Source organism: Phragmites australis, chromosome 12, assembly GCF_958298935.1.
Source record: "Phragmites australis chromosome 12, lpPhrAust1.1, whole genome shotgun sequence".
NCBI classification, from domain to species: domain Eukaryota; kingdom Viridiplantae; phylum Streptophyta; class Magnoliopsida; order Poales; family Poaceae; genus Phragmites; species Phragmites australis.
Genome location: NC_084932.1, coordinates 26,008,151 through 26,033,563, shown reverse-complemented (window position 1 = coordinate 26,033,563; position 25,413 = coordinate 26,008,151). Strand labels below are relative to the sequence as shown.

The window sequence follows — 25,413 nt, the reverse complement described above, 5'->3', positions numbered from 1 at the left end:
CCTCCCACGTGGGAAATTTTTAATTGTATTAGATATTAAATATTTTGAAAGATAAATTAGTTGTGATATTATATTTATAACTATTTATTTAACTTATATTATTTGTTGTACCATTTATTTTTATTTACGATGTTTTAAAATTAGAAATCAGAGATATAAAAAATTACACGTGTATGTCGCAGCTACGGTAAAAGCCCAGAAACGGAAAAAATGAAAAGATCCGAAATCATTTTTGTCAAAAGGAAAAGGAGAAAATAAAAGGAAATCCCCAAATTACCCCTACCATCTAACTTGCACGCTCCCAAGTCCTCCCGACTCGCACCCGTACTCCCCTCCCTACTCACCTCCGCGGCTCCGCTTCCGCGTCGCCGCCGCCGTCGCCGTCTCCGTCTCCGTCCCCGCCCACCTCTCCAACGCCACTGCCGCCACCGTCGCCACGTAACCTCCATGACTGTGACGACTCCTCCTCCCACTCTCGAGGTACGTATACACGACCGCACGCACGCACGCGCGCGCGCGTCCTCCCCCTCCTCGCTGCTCCCCGATCTCCCCCTCCCCGCGGACGCTCTAATCTGTTGCCTTCCGCTCGGTGAGCCCCCGATCGGAGTGGCGCTCCTCCGTTTCCGTCCCTAGGGTTTATGCCCCCGCGCCGGATCTGATCCTTCCCCCCATTTGCTTCCCGTGCTCGCAGCAAGAGGACGAGGAGATGCTCGTGTCCCACCAGGAGCTCGCCGCCGCCACTGCCACCGCCACCCAGGCCCAGCGCATGGAAGGTACTGTGCTCCACTCTATCTTGTTTGCTGCTTTTCTTCACTCTGATTCGTGGTGTGTGGTTCGGCAATGTGCCGCGTGAGGCACGCGAGTGTTTGTGTTTGGGTGATTCTGATCCTTAATACTAGCGTGTTTGGTGTCTGGTGGCAGTGGTGGCGCAGACGGAGGTGGCGAGCACGGCCGAGAGCCAGCCAGCGGAAGACCCAGAGACATCACGGTTCACATGGACTATCGAGAACTTCACTCGGTTCAATGGGAGGAAGCACTACTCGGAGGTCTTTGTCGTTGGCGGGTACAAATGGTGGGCTCTTGATCCCTTCAATTGTTCTGTAGATTGAGAAAAGCAACTTATAGATTGTGGATTGTAAGAAGCTAGATTGTAAAATATGGATTATGGATTTTGTTATAATCTGGTGGAAGGTGGATTGCTGGATTGTTACAATCTGGGTGTTGGATTGTAACAATCCAGCTTTTACAATCAGCTATTTGTTTCAGCTTTTGGATTGTGATCACAATCCAGCTGTTTGTTTCAGCTTTTAGATTGTGATCACAATCCAGTTTTTACAATCCGAAACAAACAGGCCCTAAGTGCGACAGCCTTGGAGTGTTTTCCCCCTTACGATTTTTTTTTTAGTATTCATAACATCTGCTAACTTTCATGCAGGCGTGTGCTGATTTTCCCCAAGGGGAACAATGTGGACCACTTGTCGATGTACTTGGATGTTGCTGACTCAGCTAACCTCCCATATGGTTGGAGCCGCCATGCTCAGTTTAGCTTGGCTGTTGTAAACCAGATCCAGCCGAAGTATACTATACGCAAAGGTGTAGTCTTGCTTCATGCTTTGCTGTCCAAAGCTCTGTATTATGAATGTGCACTTAAATATAGGGGGAAATGAGAAACTTTTTAGAAATGTAAAGGGAAGCTTAAAGGGGATAATCTAGAAAATAGTACATGCCAAAACGGCACATGTAAACATCAGAGTAAAGGGTTTTGAACACACTGCTATTCTCCTCTAAACTGTCATTATGACAGTGTACGGAAAAATTGCCGATTTTAAAGATTTTGTTTGCACCAGATTTTTAAATGTGCCACCTAACCATGTATATCTAATAATTTTGTTGCCTTCAACTTTATGGTCTCATGTTGGATGGGCACTGTAGGCGGTCTTTTTGACATGGTTGCATAAATTGTACTGACGTGCAGTGTTTAATAGAGGTATAGTTGAATTATCATTGTTATTATATTTTGGTAGAGTAAACTGCATCCAAGACCCATTAACTAGTAGCCGAGTATCAAGCCTCTGAATTTGAAAATTAATTATTTGTGCCCCTAAATTTGTAATGTAGCCCCAATCAATTCCCAAATTTATATAATAAGTGGGCTGTTAATGAAATTGAGCAATTAATCATCCATCGCCAATCAGCCATTTTCCCTTTTAATCATTAAAATAGAATACTTTCGCTCATTAATGATAATAAGTTAGTTCGTAATGTTGCATAATGGTTTGAGAGTGTATGCTATAAAAATGAAGTATAACTTTAATTGTTAATTATGGCAAATTATGTTCATATTATTGATATTTTTTCACAACTTTAATAAACAGATTTGTCCACTTAATCATCTGTTAAATTCCGATCACTCACTTAGCAATACCCCCTTTGTCCAACTAGCACATGCTGTTTTTCGCAACATGCAGTAAAACAAAGGTTCATATGGATGTGGTTCATTCAATTTGATGATCCATATGTAAATTCGAAGATATAGTGCTATATTTGGTGGCATGTTACAATAATAGGCGTGTTAGACTAATATCAATACTTTAGGGGGTGACCAGTTCTGCAATTTGGGTCCACACGATGATTAGTGTCATGATCATAAATTTATTTCAATGCCCACCTGCATTTTAGCTAAATAAAAATCAACATGACTTAGGTGACTTGGTTTTACAAGTTAATTGTCCTGCCAGATTAATTTTGAAGTTTACGAACTTATGTGGTACTTCGTTAAAATTTTGGGGATGTGATTAATTTTCAACTTTATGGAGTTATTGGTACTCCGTTACAATTTTGGTGACGTGCGGTGCAAGTGCAATTTACTCTTCAATAACTCATGGATGGATATGATAGTTTGCATGTACGTGCTGATAAAGTAGAGGTTGTACTGCAGTCCTTTCCTTTCCTTTGTTTGGATTTTGGTTCAGCTATGCACAGTTCTGGTGGGTAGTATCTCTGTGTAACAGTTCATATGTAATAATTTTTTTTCCTTTTTCCAATTTTTTTTGTATATAGCATGCTATCCCATGATGAATGATGGAGTGGTTTTGCTGTTTTAACTGTTAATATTTACTGGATATTGTTGCTACGATCTTTTGCTTCATTTCCTAATATGAGATCTGGGTCCTAAGCCCAATGCTTGAAAGTCCATATGACACTGGTTCTTTTTTTTTTAACATTTTGTAGCGGGTTAATTAATATGCATAGTGCTACTTGATCTACTGATGCTGATGAGTGCTGCTTGATCCATTTCGTTTGCCAATTGTTCTCAATAGTTTCTAACTTTCTATGAATGATTCTAGCACTGACACATTGTTTGTGTTTCTATCTGCAGATACCCAACATCAATTTAATGCTCGTGAGAGTGATTGGGGTTTCACATCTTTTATGCCTTTGTGTGACCTCTTTGATCCAAGTAGAGGTTACCTTGTGAATGACACTGCTGTTGTTGAGGCCGACGTTGCTGTCCGCAAAATGGTTGACTATTGGACATATGACTCAAAAAAGGAAACAGGTTATGTTGGTCTGAAAAACCAAGGAGCTACCTGTTATATGAACTCTCTTCTACAAACACTGTACCACATACTATACTTCAGGAAGGTGCGGGACCATGCATTATTACATTCTAAACATTCTTCCTATTCCATTTCACTAATTTTCTTCCTGCTTTAAGGCTGTGTATCATATGCCAACCACTGAAAATGACATGCCATCTGGAAGTATTCCCTTGGCGCTGCAGAGCCTTTTCTACAAGCTCCAGTATAGTGACAGCAGTGTAGCTACAAAAGAGTTAACTAAATCTTTTGGATGGGACACATATGATTCTTTCATGCAGCATGATGTACAAGAGCTCAACAGAGTTCTTTGTGAGAAACTTGAGGACAAGATGAAGGTGGCATATCTTGTAGAAATTTGCATGTATAGTGCATATTAGCTCTTATTAACTTTGCTTCTCCTTAGGGAACTGTTGTAGAAGGAACGATTGAGCAATTATTTGAAGGTCACCACATCAATTATATTGAGTGTATAAATGTTGACTATAAATCTAGCAGGAAGGAGTCCTTTTATGGTATGTGCTGTCTTTCTTACTGGGTTTACAGTTGTGTTAAATTCTTTGTTGACTAGCTAATGCTGTATGACCTTGCAGACCTTCAACTTGATGTCAAAGGTTGTCGTGATGTGTATTCGTCGTTTGACAAATATGTTGAAGTTGAGCGTCTAGAGGGTGATAACAAATATCACGCAGAGAATCATGGTTTACAGGTAACTGAATATCCTGCTACCCATTAAGATGTAAACTTAAACTGGAGTTGGTGTTTTTGTTTAAGATATTTATGACTTGTGAATCTCAATATATTCAATTATGGAGACATGAAATATATAACCATATATGGAATCTGCAGACTGCATACCATATGGCTTAAACATCTAGTTCCTTTTTCTATTTGATGAATTAAGTTTGTATGGGAACCTTTTTTTCCTTCTGTTCGTTTTGAAACTACCTTGGTGACTGGATTCAATCATGATCTTGCAGGATGCAAAAAAGGGTGTTCTCTTCCTTGATTTCCCCCCTGTTTTGCAACTTCAGCTGAAGAGATTTGAGTATGACTATATGAGAGATTCCATGGTTAAGGTTTGTCCTGGTGATAACTTTGCACTTTCAATGCTTTGTTCATTTAGTTAATTATTCATGTACATGTAAGACTTGCTATGCCCAATTAAACTGAGTGGTAAATTCTAAACAGAGGAACCTTTCAATGATAATCAAATGAACCAAGATCTTTTGGTGGTATATTTCTAAAGTGGTTATCCTTTGGTGGTATATAACCAATTTTCCCTGAGTTTTAAGCAAAAAAGAAAACTGCAGAATTTACACTCTAGGTAGACCCTGCATCACTTGTTGAGATTAATGAATGTGCATAGCTATTATCTTCAATCAAAATGTTTCGAAGAACAACTTTCCCCCCCCCCCCCCCCCAGTTCTGAGATGGTCATGTCTGTTGTATGCTTGCTTCCGCAGATTAATGATCGCTATGAATTCCCTCTGCTACTCGATCTAGATAGATATGATGGTAAATACCTTGCTCCAGATGCAGATCGAAGTACACGAAACCTTTATACTCTTCACAGGTAATGACTTTCAGCTACTCGTCACTGTAAGATTTTTGTATGGCTTTAAGATCATTTAATTTGTTTACCAGACTGTGGCGTGCTATTTTTATTATGGTACTTGGGAGTTCTGAGCAAATGAGAATCCTAGCGACAGTAGTTATCTGTTCCGTCTAAAAAATTAGCTATTTGTTTCATCGACATGCTATGTTGAGCATAGGCTGATATTCTACACTTTAAATGGACAAAAGTTCGAAGAGATTGGTTGATCATGTGCAATGCAGCCACATGCACGTGCAGCGTTCCATACACAACTGAAGCAACTCTTGCAAATAATCATCGCATACCTTTCACAATTTTCCTCATATTTTATTGTGTAGAGGGTTAATGGCAGTTTGTTGCAGTGTAATAGTAGTGCTCAGAGACTTTATCGCTCCTTGCTGTTAAGTGTAATAGTTTATTGTGGTAACGTAATGTGTCAACGGTACTTGTGTAGCACCATGCATGAGTTAAGGGTGGTTTAGGTTTTTCACTCTAGTCCAGGGTTTTCTCTAGGATTTCATCTCTTGTACACTATATGTGCCCTTTGGGCTCTACTCAATACAAACATACAGTTCACAGTCCATTTCTCTCCTCCACCACCTAAGTTAACACTTCTTGCATTTTTTGTGTACTAATATTGTTTACCTGCTTTCATTCAGTGTTCTTGTTCATAGTGGTGGGGTACATGGTGGTCACTACTATGCATTCATACGGCCAACTCTATCTGAGCAATGGTAGGCTTCTGTATTGACTTATTTGGTGTATTGTTACTCAATTAGTTGCTAGATAATTTTATTGCATTTTTCTTGTGCATAGTCACTTGATGGTTGAATAGAATTGTACTGCCTAACATTCTTAAATTGGAGAACAAAATTAGCAGACTACGATCTGTGGTTGTTACGTGCTGGTAATTTCCATCCACCAATGAATAATAAGAGGTGTCGGTTTACAATTTACAATGATAGTAATCTCAGATGGAGTATGCACAAACCTTTGGGAACTGGGAAGTGGTGTGAAAAGCCCTATTTCAAGTTCCAAATGCCTGTTTTCCCATGACAAATTGCACCCTCGGCTGCTTATGCTCTGCAAATCCACATACACTGACAGCATCTGGCATTTCTTCTAAAATCCTACTAGAAAGTAATATGCTCAGTTAGTCCTTGGCCAGTGCATTTTTCAGGTATTGGAGGTGGATGGCAGTTCAGGGGATAATCACACTGCACCACCAGTGACCACTTGTGCATACGAATCACTTGAATACTATACATACTCTTAGGAAGTGACCCTTGCCCCCAGATAATTTGATATAAGCTACGGAAAATCCAGATTTTGCTAAAGATTCACTTAACTCTTGGAGTGGGAAATATTGTAGAAAACCCAAGGAATAAGAAAATACTGCCGAGGAAGAACACTGGAGCATGACTGTTGAGCTCATCAGAGCTGATACTGTCTCCTGTTGTAGGAGGAAACATATATTCCCTGACAAATTTTTTCTTATCCTGCACGTATTATGGGTCTTTTGCTGCATGTTGTGCTAGACTTAGTCTTATCCCCAGAAAGCAAGAACAATGCAAGAGAAATTGCATCATGGGATTGCAGAGAGTTTCAGCTTCTTGATAAATTCTTGTTCTAGTGACCCAGTGGCAGTAGTGCATCAGTTAGTACAATGTGCTGCTCACAACCTATCCATAGTTACGTAGGAAGCCCAGTTGCTATTCAGATGCTGGAAGAGTGCAGTCCGATCATCTGGCTCTGTATTCCTTCCTGCTGCAGTTTGAACCTTTCCAGAGATGCCATGGTATCCATGTTGCTTGACAATTGTCCTTGATAGTGTGACATGGATCATTTTGAGGTAGGGTGCAGTGGTGGTCACTAGATTTTGACTAACTCCGTCAACCTTGGAGGATCAGTACAAACCACATTCAGGACCTCACTGTAGGCTTGGGGTTAAGTAATTTAATGGGTGAGGAGCGAAATATCATTTACATAACTCTTGCAGTCTTGCTGTGGGTAACCTGTCAAAAGTTGGGCTATTGGGCCTAGGTGAACAAATGGCCCAAAATACTGGGATCCGGGTCCCACTTGAGAGCAATAGAGAGGGGATAAAACATAAGACTGGGAACTTGCTGGAAGGATGGTCGAACAGAAAAGGTAAAGCAACAAGGCCCTCTCTACCTCTCCCTTCCCGATAACCCTAGATCCTGTCATCCTCGACACTCTGATCTCCCTTCTGCAGCACCCCGGCTATCTCCTTCCTTCTTGACGCCCTGCTCTACCTTTTTCCCTTGAACCTATTCCTCTCCAAAGCCAATCCCAATCCTCTCAAATCCTTCCACGGATTGTCGAGGTACGCAATGATAGGGTTTCTTGCCACAAAATTTGGGGCCAATATGTAATTTGTACTAAAATGCTTGCGCCCTTTATGCCAAACAATCTATGCTGCCTGATTTGCACATTCTTGCAAACAGTTTCCTATTCATGACACACTTCTTAATTTTTTTTTGCCACATGTCATTCTCAGGTATAAATTTGATGATGAGCGTGTAACAAAAGAAGATGCTAAGAAGGCCCTTGAAGAGCAATATGGTGGTGAGGAAGAGGTATGTTCTGTTAAATTTTGTTATCCAAGGATATATGTTTGTTAAAATCTTTTATTTCATATACGATCACCATCGTTTATGTTTCTCTCTTCTTTGTATTAAACAGTTACCCCAAATAAACCCTGGTTTCAACAACGCCCCATTTAAATTCACGAAGTATTCGAATGCATATATGCTTGTTTATATCCGGGAAAGTGACAAGGAGAAAATAATGTGTTCTGTTGATGAAAAAGACATTGCTGAGCATTTAAGGGTATGTACAATCTGTAGTATTCTCTCTCATTTTAATACCATGGACTTCATCTTGGTACAGTTTGGTTGAAAACTGTGGATTTGCAGATAAGGTTGAAGAAAGAACAAGAAGAGAAAGAACACAAAAAGAAAGAAAAAGCTGAAGCTCATCTCTATACCATCATTAAGGTATGGATCTATGTTTCTTTACTATTCATCTCACAATAAGGAATCTTCTTGAGTTTCCTTTTTATAAGCGCTTTATTTGGACAAATAAATGTAGGTAGCTCGAGATGAGGATTTGAAGGAGCAAATTGGGAAGGATATATATTTTGACCTGGTGGACCATGAAAAAGTCCATAGTTTCCGAATACAGAAGCAATTACCATTTAGTTCTTTCAAGGTAATGCACTTCCAGAACTCTACACAAATTCTTATTTGGTTGCAATTCTTTCTTACTATATCATTGGAATACAAAATCGGTTCTAGTTATTCATCTGTGGAGTTGGATTTGGAATTAATTGGTTATTTAGCTGTTGTTAAATAAACTGTTTAACAGGAGGAAGTTGCCAAGGAATATGGCATCCCAGTGCAGTTTCAGCGCTTCTGGTTGTGGGCTAAGAGACAAAACCATACATACCGCCCTAATCGTCCATTGACCCCTCATGAAGAAACACAATCTGTAAGTTATTCATTGCCTTGAAGTGCTGGAGCTGATATGTTTATTCTGCAGATACTTTGGAAAGTAGTGCTTCAACTTATATTTTTTATTTGCATGTCAATGCTGACAATAATGAAAAAGAGAATAGAAAATGGACCCTATAAGTTGGAAGTGCATATATAGAAGTATGGAACCAATGTTTGGAGCAAGGTTTAACAGTTGCCAATTAGGTAACTGGTGATGAATTAATATGCAGATTTGGCTTGTGCAATTCTCAGAACATATTTTTTATGCAGGCTGTTACTCTGTTATTTATCTGATGGGCAATTACTATGATTAAGTGTTAGGATTCATGTCATGCATTCTATCAAGGCTCTCTGTTGCTATATGATGTAGTAATTGTAAAACAGGAACAGCATAAATAATGTGAAAATCTTCCATCATTTTCAAGGATTGATGCAGTTTTTAAATACACTCTTTGGATGTACCATATATTTCATACTAAGGGTTGAAATAACAACAGGAGTGGGTTGAGTGGATATACTTATGAAAAGGCTTATTTTCAGAAAATTTGTTATCTTAGCTGCTACAAGTTTTCTTGCTTCCAAACAATTAACTCAGTAGCCCAACTCATTCTGCTCAGTTGTTTTAAGATGCTGTGGCAAGCGTTATTAAAAATATTATGGGGCCTTCCACTTTTTGATGTGAAACCTTGGAGTGTTGTACTTGTTGTTTATCACTTTTGTTTGTTCTGTATTGTTCACACTTCAATTTTATGTGAAGACATTTTATCACAAGTTTTTGGCTGCACAGGTGGGACAGCTGAGGGAGGTATCAAATAAGGGACACAATGCTGAGCTGAAGCTGTTTTTGGAAGTAGAACTTGGGGTGGTAATGATATGCTGGACTTCTGCTCACTTTCTCTTCTGTATGTTTCTTGTTTTAGTGTCTGCTCTGGTATTCAGCTGTAGGGTCCTTACATATGTTTACTCTTTTAGGACTTGCGGCCTCTCCCTCCTCCTGAGAAGTGCAAGGAAGATATTCTTCTTTTCTTCAAGCTCTACAATCCAGAGAAGGAAGAATTTTGGTACTTCTTCTATTCGAACTGACAGCATCGTCATCTTTTCTTAAGAACCACTTCATCATCCTTTCTTAAAATTCAGTGTATCACTAGGTGACTTATGGTGTTGTTTCATGATGTAGTTTTGTGGGGAGGCTCTGCGTGAAGGCCTTGGGCAAACCTTCAGAAATCCTGGCAAAACTAAATGAAATGGCTGGATTTTCTCCAGATGAAGAAATTGAGCTTTATGAGGCAAGATTTGTATTCATGATTTAATATTTTTACTGTCCAGATGACAAATCCTTAAAGCATCCTCTGTTACGCTCATGCATTTTTTTATGGTTGTGTGTTGGGGGCCGGGGGTGAGGAAATAATTCATCTGGCCATGATGAGTTGATGACTTTATGAGGAGTATTGTGATTAAATGGTTCTATTGGTACATGCAGGAAATTAAGTTTGAGCCAAATGTGATGTGCGAAACTATTGACAAGAAACTCACTTTCCGTTCTAGTCAGGTTTGTTAACACGCTTCTATTCTAATGGAAGCATAATTTAAATTATACAGTTATTTGTTGAATTACTACCAAAATTTCCCAATTTGTAGCTTGAAGATGGGGACATTGTTTGTTTCCAAAAATCACCAAGAGCGGACTATGATACACAAGTGCGATGTCCAGATGTTCCTTCATTTTTGGAATATGTTCATAATAGGCAGGTATGGTATATCGTACGTCCAACTCGATTTTGATTCATGTACTGTAGGTATTAGACTTTTATTTTATTCTTCCAATTTTCGTATGATTTTTCTATTTTCTGTTCATAAGCTAATATTGCGCATTTTCAATTTGCCATATCTACTTAAGGTGTTATTTTGCATTATTTCTTCTATATTTTAGGTCACTCTAAATATTCCTAGTGAAGTTTTTTAGTTCCTGACAGCTTCATTTCTCTAACAATGGAAGTAATCAATTTAGTGTAATGTTTAATTTTTAATACGGATGATATCCTTAGCGAGCCTCCACAGCATCTCTTGCTGTAGCCTGCCATTGCCTTTTCATCGAATTGCCCTCTAAGATATGCTGCTGCAGGAGCATCTGTCCACAGCGCCTCCACATCCCTTATCCTTTTCTATCATCAATTATTTATTAGATGCTTGTTTATTCTACATTTCATTTGTCAGCAATATGGTTTATCCTTCAGGATAATGTGGCTCCTTTACCTTTTAGCTTTAGTTCACCGTTAAACTTGATTTATCTTCCTGTTCCTCTAGTAACTACCATGTTTGCTGCAGGTTGTGCACTTCCGGTCTTTGGAGAAACCAAAGGATGATGATTTTTCTTTGGAATTGTGAGGGTTATCAGATTGTACTGGATTATTCATTTAAATTGTTTAATTGACTAAATATCTCACCCTGTATATGTTTTCTACTTTTCTAAGGTCAAAGCTTCATACCTATGATGATGTTGTTGAGAGAGTTGCTCGTCAGCTTGGGTTAGATGATCCAGCAAAAATTCGTCTTACATCCCATAATTGTTACTCTCAGCAGCCTAAACCACAGCCCGTCAAATATCGAGGAGTTGAGCATCTACTGGACATGCTCATCCATTACAATCAGGTTAACCTTTATCATTCTTTTGGTCAATATGAGCATGGTTTCTGGGTAACTAATGTGTAATGGAATTCCTACTAAAGCATTATCTGTCTGGTACAGACTTCTGACATCTTGTATTATGAAGTGCTGGATATTCCACTGCCAGAATTGCAGTTCCTGAAAACCCTTAAAGTTGCATTCCACCATGCTACAAAGGACGAGGTTTTGTTTTGCTGCAAAACATATTTATTTACCGCCTAATGTATCATGTATATCTTCATATGATATCCTTTCTCCAGGTTGTCATTCATTGCATCAGGCTTCCAAAGAATAGCACCATTGCTGATGTAATTAATGACTTGAAAACTAAGGTTGTTACTCTTACTTTCTCTTCAGCCACTTTGTGAATGATTTAGTTTTGTGCTCCACAATTACATATTATTGGAATTAAGGTACACTAATGCACACAAGATCATTTTATGTGGTATGCCCCTACGGAAGTGTGTTCCTTGTCACCTCAAATTTGTTTGCCCTCCTCAATCACCCATTGTGGCTAATGAACAAATAGACCGAGTCTTGTAAAATGTAGCAAACACTAAATGATATGGGGGCACTCTAGGAAGATGTAGGCTTGTCTCTTCTTGAAATCTTATAACATCAAATAAAGAATGTTTTTAAACTCCTAAAACATCAAATAAAAAAGGAACAGAGGGAGTGCTAATCTTGGTTGGTTACAGAGAGTCTGATCATACTTGTTGCATTATCATTTATACCTTGTATCAAACTGTAATAAGAAGGAAAAACTTATTGGCCATACTTATTGTTTCTTATCTTCACTATCACTGGCATCTAGCAACTGTAAAGTGGCTTGTTATGTTCCTCTGGATGGTTTGTGTTTTTTTTCCCCTGAAGAACCATTTCTAAATCTTAATTTTTCTAATCAACAGGTTGAACTATCCAGTCCTAATGCTGAACTACGCCTGCTAGAAGTCTTTTACCACAAAATATATAAGGTACTTGTGCGTTCGATGTTATATGGGTAGCATTATACAGTGATTCTTCTGATTTTATTATTCTAGACAACTATTATTTTTTAACTATCGTAATGAATTCTTTTTTAGAAAAATATTATTTTATTTACTATATTAGCCATGGCTGTTGCTAATTTAAGTTTTTTCCATAGATCTTTCCACTACACGAGAAGATAGAGAATATAAATGATCAATACTGGACACTACGAGCTGAGGAGGTTTGTAATGTTTTTGTCTGTTATACATATACTTGGTTATTGTCATTCCTTAATCTGGAAATTTCCAAGTAATATCACACATGCTTTTATCAATTGTCTTAGATTCCAGAGGAGGAGAAAAATATCGGTCCAAATGACCGCCTAATTCATGTTTATCACTTCATGAAAGATCCTAATCAGAATCAGGTAGTGCAATTGACTAAGTTGTATTGGAAGATAGCTATTTAATATTTTTGATGTGCTGACACAAGCAGTTGATGCTCTTTTGACCTACAGCAGATCCAGAACTTTGGAGACCCATTTTTTCTTCTGATTCATGAAGGTGAGACTTTAGCAGAAGTCAAGACGTGCATACAGAGTAAACTACAAGTTCCTGATGAGGAATTTTCAAAGGTGATTCATTTCTTTTAATCGATGGAGTCATGGAATGATACTATTTTAATAAATGCAAACATTACCGAGCTTTCTGATCATTAGGTTCTGCTGTTCTGAGCAGAGAGTTCACATGTCACTGCACTCTCAAAATTTATCAGTCGTTCTTCAGAAAAAGTTCTGTTGACTATAAGCGGATTAGATGCACATACTTTATCTCTTATAGAATGGTTTGTCAAGTATGTTTGGAGTCATGATAAAATAAATAATGCAAAATTAGGTGGATACCATCGCAAAAGTGTCCATATTGGAGAATACCATCCAACTTTTGCGGGTTTTTTTTTTTTTTTTTTGGTGATGGTACTCAGCAAATTGCCCCTAAATAAGGCAAATAAGGTAGTGATATGCAAATGTAGATCTTGATTTTGTAACTTCTGGACAGGGTTTTGGATCTTTCGTCACTTTTCTGTTTCTTTACTTTTCTTTTCTTTCACCTTGAGTTGCATTGCATGTTATGCAGCTAAAGAACTAATATACCTATTATTAATATTCATGTGACCAGTGGAAATTCGCGTTCATATCTATGAATCGGCCAGACTACCTCCAGGATTCTGATGTTGTACCTGCCCGTTTTCAGGTAAATTATTAATTTTGCCTGCATTCTTCTCTAGTTTTTTCCACGCACTTGTTTTTTTCATGACCTTTTTCTTCTGATTACTACAGAGGAGAGATGTCTATGGAGCTTGGGAGCAATATCTTGGATTGGAACACACTGATACTGCTCCAAAAAGGGCCTATACAGCGAATCAAGTATGCAGCTCTCTTGTTAAATGATGTTAGCAAATTTCTAGGTCAATTTTGTGCACATAATTCTATCACTCATGCTTAGGAATAAATATGCCATGCTTTGTGGTCTCGGTAGCTGCATTTTCACCGAACGGATTAAGGATATTTTGCTTGATAATTTAGAGAATTTACTTTTAGTCCACCTTTTATTTTAATCTATGCTTGAACTCAGTTGCTCGGAATGGTCTAACATAGTAAGATGTTTAAAAGTAGGCATTTGGTGTATATCCAACTAATAAAAAGACACCCAAGAAAGACACTTGTAGAAAATCTAAATTTTGCAGATCTTTGTCAAGGGCATTTCTCCAACTTTGGCATCCCCACTTTCAACCTTTTTATGCACTTTACTGTAGCATTCATATGTTCTTTTAGTCAGATTCCAACAATTACAAATGCACTCTCTTGATGTAACTTTACTTTGTTTTGATGGTTTCAACTACCTGCAGAACCGTCACACATATGAGAAACCGGTCAGAATTTTCAATTGAATTTCGCATAACTGGGCTGGTCTCATTGTGAAGGCCTCGATCTAAGCAGCAGCCGAAAAGGAAGGATCGGGAATTTAGACTGGCATGGGAAACGTCAGAATTTTGGTCATTTGGGGTGCCATGGCCCTCTATTGCCTGCTACTGGCCGCTGTCATCTGTAGCAGTTCAGTTGCTTTCGTGATCCATGTCGATGATTTTTTCAAGATTTTCAATCTTGCCCTCGGGGCAATGGCGCATGCGTATCGATTTCCATCAGTTGGGTATAAGGCCCCCCTTAGTAGATATTGCTTCATTTTTAGATCAAAGTTGGGTACATAAGATTTTGGTAGGGGGGGACATGTATACAGGGTATAGTGGTGACTTGGGATCGACCAGATGTTTTTTTTGGTCTTGTAATATGGTAACAATGGAAGGAGGCTGTATAATGGGTTTGATGTTTGGTTTAAATTTTCAACTCCCATCTCAAAATTGGGTGCAAAGATTTGTGTTGCAGCTAGTGCAATTGAGAGCTCCATTATAGCTAGTTCCATCAGTGCAATCTTGGGTCTCCAGATGCTTCTGATTTGAGGGTTTCACTTTGACAAATTACATGTGGCCTATTACGTCAGTATCAATCGTCAGTGGCAGTGGCTTGGCGAGGCGCGCGGTTAGGTGGTTGCTGGTGATGAGAGGCGGCGGCCATGGCCGCAGTGGGTGAGGCAGGCGCATGCCGGGCCTTGGCAGTTGAGATTGGGGAGGAAACTGCCGGTGGAGGCAGGGATGGGTGGAAGAAGGGAGGGTCGAGAGTTGTCAGCTCCTCGCCAGCGAGCTCCACTACTCGTGTCTGCTTGCTCTCCGTCTGTGGCGTGTGCATGTGGCAGCGGCTCCAGGCTTGGTGTCGCTTGACAAAGCCGTCACGGGCCATTGGGTACCTACTTGCATTCTACTCAGTGTCCGTGTGTGGAAGATATTTTTTTTCCGAGATATTTTAACTTTGATTTTAGCCGTACTAGCTACCATACAGATACACATTTTATTACTTCCTGGAAATGGTAACAAGACTGGCTTGCAAAAGTAACGAGCCGACCCGAGCAAGACTGACTGTTATTTTTGACGAGGATTTGCCCTGACGAGTGCCCCCGTTCTCGGTCTGCCTCAGCCCTCAGGGAAGAAGACCCAATGCAGCCGACGTCGAACGAACGAGCTCACCGTGCTGCCTCCTGGAGAGAATCAAATCCAAGATTTGCCTGATTCACCATTCCATACGAACCATCACGGCATGAACGGAGAAAAACAGCTATCAGAATATCCGGAGAGGATAGAAATTCAAGTTTTCCTATTGAGAGGAATTGTGACATTCACCGTAACCAGGCACGTCACTCAGCTATTTTTCTTTAGGCGCTTGTCTCAGCAACACAAAACGAGGGTTTCACTTGCTATAGGACTTGACCAAATATCTCAAGATACAAGCTGACGATAGTCATATAGCACATGTAGTTCTGGATCACTATTTAGTTTATTTTTTCATAGCTTAGCTAGGTGAGAATAAATCTATAGTTCTTTTTTTAGTTTTAGATCGATCCAATAACTAAAAAATTCCAAACTTACATCCCTACTTAAGAGTTTGTGTGCATAGAGAGATCTAGATTCAGTACAAATTAAAAAAATGTAGTCCTATAAGATCACTTTAGCTGCTCCTATCCAAATACACCCTAAATGAAACGAAAAACTGTCCCTCTCTCGCAAGCCTCCAATCTCGGCCGTCCGCTCTTGATCCAAGGGTCATCCTTTCTCCTGACAACAGGGTGCAACATGTTTGTTTGAACCTTACATATTCAGCACACATTTGGCGCGGCTCTTCTCACTCACTCACTCTTCCGGGGTTTCAGGGCACTAGCTAAAGATGGCCAATTGCACGTGCCTACTGGGTCGGCCTGAGGCACAACATGGCCCAATGGTAGGTGGGTCGGGCCGACACAGCATGACTAGCTGGGCCGTGCCTAGGCTAACGCCTCGGCACGGTGGCCCGGCACGACATGACCTAGTTTAGACGGGCTGGCACATGACAATTAACTTTTTGCCATCCTTACTAGTGGCGCACTCTCAAATATCACCGTTACCAGAAACTTTGACAAAATACCACCTGGAGGGCAAAATGACTTGTCTGTCTTTCTTCTTCAATGGGAGGCCAGAGAGCAGTCGCTGTGTTGGCCGCACCCCATCCCCGGCCAGCGATGACACCGTCGATGAGCCCCACCGTGTTGGCTGCGCCCCAGCCCCGGTCGACCTCTTCACCCCGACCGAGCCCATCTCCTACCCCACCGGTGCGCTACTGAGCCCGCCCGGCTTCGGGCTGTTGGTTAGCCCCGCCGTGCTCAACCTTCCCCTTCCCTCCGGCCTTCTCCCTCCTCTCCGGCCTCCTTCACCCTGGTCGGCCACCTCTTTCTCTCCTAGGCGGCCCAAATCCTGCTCCCCTCCACCTCCCTTACGGTCCCCCTCTTCGGCCATCTCCCGCCACCAGTGAGCTCCCCTCTCCCAGCGCGCCTCCTCTCTCCCTCTGGTGGACGGCTACCACAGGGGCGGCCCCGGTGCCGCCCCTGTAGAGGAGCATGCGGCTCGCTACATCGGTGTCCTCGGCACTGTCGGTGACGAAGGCCGTGGCCGCATCGGCGCTTGCGCCAGAGTTAAGCTCGATGAGCGCGAGGAGCTACAGGGAGAGGCAGAAAACGAGGAGCTTGCACGGCGCTTGCACGACGATGAGGGAGTGAAGCAGCACGAGCTCCTTGGTCGTGAACGCTCTCTTGCCGGGGAGGGGGAGGGCGAGGGGGCCGACGCGCATCCTCCCTTGGCCGGAGAAGCGCGAGCACATTTGGGAGGTGGTCACAGCGACAGGTGAGGAAGAAGGGGGGAAGAAAGAAGAGGAAGGGCAATTGAGTCAATTTGTAGAGGAATATTCCTTTAAAGATACTACCACGTCAGCGAAAATGGTAATAAATCAACAATCCAGTGGTCTCCAGTGGCATTTTGGTAAAGTTTCTGGTAACGATGGTATTTAAAAACATGCCACTGGTAAGGATGGCAAAAAGGTAATTGTCCCTGCTGGCACAGGCATGGCCTGCCCCATCCGGCCACCTCGCCAGTCGCCCCATCCCGTCACTGGCCGCCCTGCCCCCGGCCGCCCCGTCCGGCCGTCATGCCACCCCGCCCCCAGCCTCCCTGCCCAGCCACCGTGCTGCCCTGACCCATTGCCCGGCTGCCCCGCTCTGCCCGGCCACCGTGCCGCCCTGCCCTCGGCCTCCTCGCCTCACTCCCACCGCACCCCGCCACCCTGCCCCGCCATGCCGTCCCGCCCCCGGCCTCCCTGCCTGGTCGCCGTGGCATCTCACCCCGGCCCCAGCCTCCCCGCCCCGCCGACCTGCCTTGCCCCTGCACTGCCGCCCCATCGTGCCTGTTGGGCCACTGGATCGACCGTGCCGCAACAGTGCTCGGGCCGACCCGACACGACACGATGGCAGATGGACCGTGCCATGGGCCGATGGCGCGACACGCGGGCTGACACGGTATGACCCTTATAGTACCCGGGCCAATCAGATTGTACCGTAGCAGGACCGGTCCGAGTCGCTCATTTTGCCATCTCTAACACTAGCTAGGCTAGCTGTAGTGTGCTAGCGTACTGCTGCTCCCCTACCCACCCACCCACTAATGCAGCATCGGTGCCGTCCAGCTCTATTGGCGGAGGTGAGGCAATGGACCCCTTTTATGTAGGGATTTTTACCAGTAAATAAAATTTCTTGGAGGTCATCCGTAAATATAATTTATCGGATATACTGAATAAAATTTAAACACATTTAAATAATTTTAAACAAATTTTAAACAAAAAATCGGTAAATATAGTAAAATTTTTCTACCGGGTCCACTAGTAGATCCAATAAATCTGATATACTAGGCTAAATTTTTTTCCGCCTACTTCAACAATGTTGTGATCCCTCCGGACTACCTCCAGGAGATCTACGATGATGGTGATCGCGTGTGCACGTACGACGTGGCGGTGGAGGCGGAGGAGCAGCAGCAGCAGATGGCCAAGGCGTAGGTGCAAGGTGCGGCGAGGAGGAGTGGCTATCGATGGTGTACCAGGGGCACGCGTACGTGTTCAACTCCGTGCCGCCGTAGAAGGTGAGGGATTGGTCATTTGGTAGATCTCTTGTGGAGAACTCGGAATCGACTGATTTTCTTTTTTGGAACAAAGCCGAATTGATCGATCAATTAATCAAGAGGTTTTGCTATTCGCAATTTAGTTGAGTTTTTTTTTTCTCGAATACACAGGAGAGCTACGCGTTATTGCATTAAGAAGAAAAATAACCCAATTTATAAGGAAAACCGAGCCTGAAAACCTTAACAAGCAAAGTGATACAACCCGCGGAGCCCAGCTCATGCGCAACACAAGAAAGAAGAGAAATCCAAACCCCGCTGACAACCGAATGACTCGGCACGGAAAGAAGCAAACAACCCGGCGAACACAATAACCATCAAACAACTATCCACACCCCACGACACTAACCCGCCAACACTGCGCCAAGCTAGCACCTCGACCAGAACTTTCTGACAATACCACATGCGAAGCCCTGCTCCCACACCTGTCAACTCAACATGGTCGGCATCCCCCATGCCGAACCACAAGCACAAAGAAAGGGTCCTGGGACGTCAGAGCGCAACCATTGTCATGAAGCGCCGAAAGGAGATAGAAGACCCCGTCTAGAAGGGGACAACAAAGGATGATGGTGTGCCCTGCAAGGAGTATCGCTGGTTGTAACAAAGAACATAAAGATTCTCCGAAAACTACGCCTTCAAGCAGGGAGCGGTAGAGGAACCGCCATCGCTCGTCCGGGAGGCTGGACAAGGTTTTCACCCAGAGAGATCCCATGAGGGAAGTGTCGACACGAAGCCTCCATGGAGGTTATGATGCCCGCGGACGTCATCGTCATCGGCAATGGCAAGAAGTCTGCCAGGGCTTTCACCCAAGGTTCCTCTACCACGGCACAACCCCATGAAGCCAAAGGCTCGACCGGTCTACCAGACCAAGCACCTGTAGAAGAATACCAGCATCACAAGAAGCAAACACCAAAAGAGACAACCAGGGCACAAAGCACCCGACAGCATAAGCACGACATGATCGCCAGGTAGCACCATCATCGTCTAGAACCACAGTCGGCCGCCGCAAGGAGCCTTGAGGGCCAAAGACGGCCCACTGCCAGCACGATGCGCCAAGGCTGGCTGAGCGGGGGGGTGCAGAGCCGCCAGCTAGAGGCAGCACCCTAGAGTCCTCAGGCCACAGCTAGCATCCCGCCGACCAGGGCGAGGTGTGTCAGCAAGGACCCCGATAGCCAGCTAGCACCCCGGCGAGTAGCAGAAGACCGGCGTGGGCAAGGTGTGGACGACGCCAGACATACGGTGTTGCCTGAGCGGACGGCGACGAGCACCGGCCATCGTTGCGCGGATCCACGGCCACCGGAAGAGATTCGGCCCTGGAGGCCTGGATCTAGCCGCCCGGAGAGGAATGACGGCTGGATCTGCAGCCAAGGAAGAGAAGTCAGCGGGGGGAGGGGAATGGGGGGGGGGGGGGAGGGGAGAGGAAAGAACATTGTGGGCGAGAAGAAGCTGGAACCGCGATCCCCCAGTTTCGGAGGAGTCGCTGGCCGCTGCAGTCGGCGTCCGCTCGCCGGCGGCGACGGCCGGATCTAGCTTTCTACGGTGGTTGTTGGGCTAGAGGTGATGTCGCCCCCTAGTTGCCAGAGCGGACGACGTAGGGGGGAGCTATGTGGTCCTTTTTTTTTGGGTGGTTTCATTTGCTGAGTTTTTTCTTTGTCCTGATAAAGAAGAAAATTTTCTTTTTTGTTCTTGGACAATATGCTTGTTTCTCGGCATTGTTCAGCCGGGAAAGATGACGTTGTGTCTCAGAACGTTTCCTTCTTGGACAATTGGCAAGTTCCATCTTTCATCATCTGATCTTTTTCCAGTTTTGTATCATCTTTGGTCGTGGCTGCCTGCGAAAGGCGACAACTCTGATCATGCATTGGCATTGCTTAGAGACTCAGGTCAGTCTTAGAAACTCATTTCGTCAGTGGAATTAGAAATGTTAATTTCCCTGCCCGATTTACATTGGTTGGTTAGCTAGATTCTTTTCTTATCTCTATTTTATGCCCGAGGTTGTCTGTGGCTGAGTACTTACAAGCTGAAGTTAGCTTCTGTGTTTAGTTGCATGCTATTACAGTGCTCGATCGGTACAGAACATAGCAGAAATAATGCAGAATATAATTTCCATAGAATTTGTTTGCATACTGTGATTCATGAGTTCACCTCTTCCCTGCGTTTCTTGTACCATCACCTGCGCTTCACTCTCCTAATCTTCTGAGTAATGTATTATCAACGTTTTCAATCATTTAACTGTTGGTGTCTATGCTTTTGTTTTTTTGAAAATTTTGATAAATGCCACCATAAAGTATGCGGTTTTGATATATACTATTAGGTGTCTCACTGACACATGGGACCAGAACCTAGGTGTCATTCTCACAGCCAACTGAATTCGATATATGCGGTTTTGATAGATACAACACTGTAAGCGTTTAACGCAGGTTGAGACCATCCTCCTGCTTCCAAACGGTTATGAAATTGCTCCTCAAAGCGCGAAACCACAGCTCACTCACCTGGCAAACCAAATTTATATGCACCTGCGAATAATTTGGGTGTCGCCGCTCCTAGCAGATGAGATAAACTCTGAACATTTCACCAGGTGCAGCCTATTGTCGTGCCCCAATACTTCGACAGAACGGCGGCTGTGTCGCGGTACCGGGAGAAAAGGAAGAGCACGCCCAAGTTCGACGTGAAGGCCGGTTACTCCATCCGAAGTGAAATTGCTTCAAGGATATATATATATGGTAGTGTTATTCTACATCTAGCATGTAGAATAACTGTTCTACTTCTGTCTTTACTCTACCCCTCCTTGTCCATCATATGTCCCGCAGACCCTGCCTTGCGCTTACCCTGCGCAAACTCGCCCGCTCATGCCATGCGCGCCGAAAGAAAGCAAATTAGCCAAATACTTCAAAACTCCATTTATTCTCTCCTCTTTCATAAATTCAAAAGGTGATTTTATAGAACTTATAAAATCACGCTAATTTTTTACTAATAGAATAAATAACAGAGAATCCATTTTAACTAGTTTTAACTAAAAATCTCTTACAAATTTTAAATGAAAATTCCCCAAATTTGATTGTTTTGTATTTTGCTTGAATTTTTAGGCATAAAACAAGTATGTGAATGTAAAACCATATGCGTGTATTTTGTAGCTAAAAACCATATGCATGTATTTTGTAGCTAAAACAATATGCATGTATGTATACATTAGATAGGATGTTATCTCAGTATGGCAATCAAAGAAGGAGCACAGAACGCCAAAAAAAAATAATAATAAAAAATTACTGATGCCTACTGAATATTGATACTACTAAACAATTCGGCTTGTAGCTTAATAGATATTAAGTAGTTTTGAAGTTTCATTAATTCTATAGTTAATGAAAGTTCAATAGTTTTTAGTAGTTTAATAGCTCTTAATAGTAGAATTAGCTCAATATTAAATTATTGAATACCGGATATTTGACTACCGACAAATCTAGAACTATTGAAACTACTGAATATCTGACTACTGACTAACCTAGAACTACTGAATATCTAAGGAACACTGACTAACCTAAAACTAATAAATACTGACTACTGAAACTACCAAATACTTAGGAATTAATGACTAACCTAGAACTGCTGAGGATTACCAATCAACCTAGAACTACTGAAATTACTGGATACCTGAGGAATACTGACTAACTTAGAACTATTGAAACTACTGTATAAATGACTACTGACTAACCTAGAACTACTGAAACAGTCCAGCAGACTAACCAAATCCCACTCTCTATATCCCATTTACTTATATTTTATTCGTAATGGTTAATTTTTTCATACGGCTATAAATTAGTACATTAGTTCAATAGTTCTTAGTAGTTTAATAGTTTTTAGTAGTAGAATTAGCTCAACATCAAATTGTTAACTACTGAATATCTGACTACCAACAAACCTAAAACTATCGAATACAGTAAATCTTTACACTTGTACTTGAAAGCATTCAAAATACTGAAAAATCTAAGTCATAGTAAATTATCACACTTGTCTGTTACCAAAGACCTATGTGATGCTACAATAACCGACAAGGGAATGGGTTGGTCGTATGCTACAGTAACCGGTAGTTGGTAGGCCAATCTAGTTGCTACAGTAGCCAACGGGGGGGGGGGGGGGGGTGGTTGTTTGGTTGGGTTCTGAGTTGGGCCAAACACTACAATACCATGGGGTGGGGGGTGTTGGGTTCTGAGTTGGGCCAACACTACAATACCATGGGGTGGGCTGGGTTAGTTTATTAAGTTGGTTAGGTTAGACTTAGATTATTAATTTGGTTGAATGTTAAGTGTCAGATGTAGAATAAGGTACGCCTAAGGTATTGAATACACCTTGAACCAATCCAACCAACTAATCAAACCCACCTAACACCTAGCTGGCCCAACTCCCACCCAGTGTGCCTCGCGCGCAGCGCCCGCCACATGCCTCCCTGCTTGCCCGCGCCTGTTTTCCCGTGCTCATCATGTGCCCCCCTCAACCGCTCGTCCCGCGTGCCCCGCGCCTGCTCACCTACTCGCCGTTCTCTTCTTTCTCTTATCCACGCCTTATCTCTTCACATTTGTTAACAAAAATTTATAGAACATGATGAGACACCATGCATGCATTCATTGATGGGCTTTTGCAGTTCCCGTCGCTCCTTCTCAACAGTACAAATATTTGCAATTGCCATGCATACTTTGAGCATTATAAAATTGTTGAGTAGTTTATATTAGTAGTTTCTAATTATTATAAAATTATTCAATAGTTTATATTAGTAGCGTTAGTAGTTGTTAGTAGTATTAGTAGTTTTTTAAAGTAGTGTCAGTAGTTCCGAGTCACGGTAAAATTGTTCAGTAGTTTGTGTTAATGGTTGTCAGTAGTTGTCATTAGTATTAGTAGTTTGCTTAGTAGTGTTAGTAATTTTGTTTGATTCAGTAGCCCATGAGAATAATATATAGAGTATATGATAATGACTCTAGTAATTTAATATATACGTAATGGATAAGTACTCTGTATTTCTAATAGGGACAAAACCAGCCGAGAAGATCATTGGAATCATCATCTTTGTATGACGGGTCAACAACATAGATGATTAGCCGAGAACAATAATTTTTTATAGAATTCACAGAATTTTGTTAAGGCCGCGTGACCTTGATGGCAAAGGTTAGCTTCACCACTGATTCCTAACAAACAGCTCCCGGTAAAAGCAAACTAATAAGCTGCTGATGTTATATACTTGATGAGGACATGTAAACATCACTTGCAGTGTAGTAACAGAAATGATGCCTAGACTGGAAACTGCAATACCTGAGATCACTATCATATTAGTACTGCGATTTTGGTAGTTTCATCGATAATTTCCACGTCATCCTAAGCGATCCAAAACTAGATCTTTTCTGTTCCTTTCCCTTGTTTTTCTTTTGAGAAATCATTCCTTTTTCTCTCTTCACCTGCAGAGAGATATCTGAAAGCTCACCAACCCAAACTCAAAGTCAGAGGATAAACAGTACCATGATATTGGATTTTTTACAGTAAAATAATGTTAGGATACTGTTCACCTAGACTTATTTTACTGTATATTCCGATGACTTTGTAAAGCAATATTAAAGGATGCGCGTCCAACCTACGGAGGGCAGGGAGGCTGGTGACGACGCATATGCACGCCAGGCATCTAACCAAACAGTGGCTTGACTATTCTTCAGGACAGTGTTTTTTTTTCCTTGGAATGCATGTGAAGCTTGGAAGACTGGCCTAACCATGGCTTATACATAGGACGGCATGTAGCTGCAGTTATGTTCATTCAGCTTAGCAGAAGTAGCACTGTTCGATGCGGAAGTTAAACACGAATGTTTAGATGCTGCCGACCTTAGTGGCAACTGTTTATTGTCTGGGATCTCCGCTTCTGATAATCCGCGAGCTTATGCGTTCGATGCTTAAGTTTCATGTAAGATATAACTCGGTTAATATATACCGAGCAGTTTTAGTTAGCGGTACTAGATACGAACACTGATATTGGAATTCAATTTAGATTCGACAAAAAAAATTTGAACATGCGAAATATAACTCAGAATCTATCGTGAATTCGGGATATCCGATTTGAAAAAAAAAGGACACGGCATCAGGTAACACTAGAGATTAGAGTGTGAGCCGTGGGGCCATTATTATTACTTTTAATAATTCAGAAATTAAGTTACCTGTCAATTGGGCGCCTGTAGCTCAGTGGATAGAGCGTCTGTTTCCTAAGCAGAAGGCCGTAGGTTCGACCCCTACCTGGCGCGTTTTATTTTGCAGTCTGCGTTCTTTTATTTATTGTTTTGAGATTGAAAGCCACACATGAAAAATAGGATATTACATGTTTTTTTTTAACTTTTATGATCTGAATAATGTCAGGATGACGAGTTCAGCAAGTGACCTCATGAACCCAAGATCACACACATGCGTACCACTTGGGATTAATTCCCTCAAAAGGATTAATTCAAATATTTATAAACTAGTCTGAACTCATATTAAACTGACAATGTGGCACTAAAGAGACGGGGTGTTACCATTGCTGAGCATAGGAGCTCCGGTGCACGTACTGGTGGCAGAGCTCGTGTGCTTTCCGGCAAGGAGCAAGGCCATGCTAAACCCGTCTCTGTATTTGGAATATGTCAAGTTTTGCAACACATCCTCCTCGACTTGGTTGGAGCTCTTGCGCGACCGCACAATGTCGGTGAACATTTCTGCGAGCCATTATCGATCATTTCATTAAACAGGCCAAAGAACTCGTCGAACATCTTCTCCCGAAGCTCCTTCCCGATTAGGCACTGCCCTGAGATCAGCATGAGTAGCTGCTCAAGCTCTTGTCTTGGATCAACCGTGCCTTGTTGTCCCCATTTTGCAAAGCAGTCCTGCAGAAAATGCATTAGTGTACACACCCTTAAGTGTAGGTAGTTTCGAT

At 42.2% G+C, this 25,413-nt stretch overlaps 1 protein-coding gene and 1 non-coding gene across 3 annotated transcripts; both read left to right on the top strand.

Moving 5' to 3' along the window:
• Positions 1 to 304: 304 nt before the first annotated feature.
• LOC133886221 (ubiquitin C-terminal hydrolase 12-like) lies at positions 305 to 14,773 on the top strand. Of its 2 annotated transcripts, none has more exons than XM_062325948.1 (32): positions 305 to 480; positions 692 to 773; positions 922 to 1,072; positions 1,436 to 1,593; positions 3,380 to 3,645; positions 3,719 to 3,937; positions 4,006 to 4,114; positions 4,193 to 4,308; positions 4,580 to 4,678; positions 5,066 to 5,175; positions 5,856 to 5,930; positions 7,718 to 7,796; positions 7,903 to 8,049; positions 8,136 to 8,216; positions 8,311 to 8,430; positions 8,587 to 8,709; positions 9,502 to 9,579; positions 9,687 to 9,775; positions 9,892 to 10,000; positions 10,195 to 10,263; positions 10,353 to 10,463; positions 11,040 to 11,095; positions 11,186 to 11,363; positions 11,460 to 11,561; positions 11,639 to 11,710; positions 12,287 to 12,352; positions 12,523 to 12,588; positions 12,691 to 12,774; positions 12,868 to 12,981; positions 13,523 to 13,597; positions 13,684 to 13,770; positions 14,253 to 14,773. In XM_062325948.1, the coding sequence occupies exons 1-32, from the start codon at positions 448 to 450 to the stop codon at positions 14,292 to 14,294; spliced, it is 3,366 nt and encodes a 1,121-aa protein (XP_062181932.1). In that variant the 5' UTR covers positions 305 to 447; the 3' UTR covers positions 14,295 to 14,773. The 2 variants fall into 2 exon arrangements, with proteins under 2 accessions (XP_062181932.1, XP_062181931.1); XM_062325947.1 differs by having other exon boundaries at positions 306 to 480; positions 12,865 to 12,981.
• A 9,905-nt stretch (positions 14,774 to 24,678) lies between these two features.
• On the top strand, positions 24,679 to 24,751 carry TRNAR-CCU (transfer RNA arginine (anticodon CCU)). Its single transcript has one exon. It is a non-coding gene; the product is annotated as a tRNA-Arg (tRNA).
• The last annotated feature ends 662 nt before the right edge of the window (positions 24,752 to 25,413 follow it).

Coding starts and splice junctions, on each gene's coding strand:
- LOC133886221 (XM_062325947.1), top strand. CDS start 448: ATGACTGTGACGACTCCTCCTCCCACTCTCGAG. Junction 4,679..5,065: donor TGAGAGATTCCATGGTTAAG/GTTTGTCCTGGT, acceptor TTGCTTCCGCAG/ATTAATGATCGCTATGAATT. Junction 13,771..14,252: donor GGGCCTATACAGCGAATCAA/GTATGCAGCTCT, acceptor AACTACCTGCAG/AACCGTCACACATATGAGAA.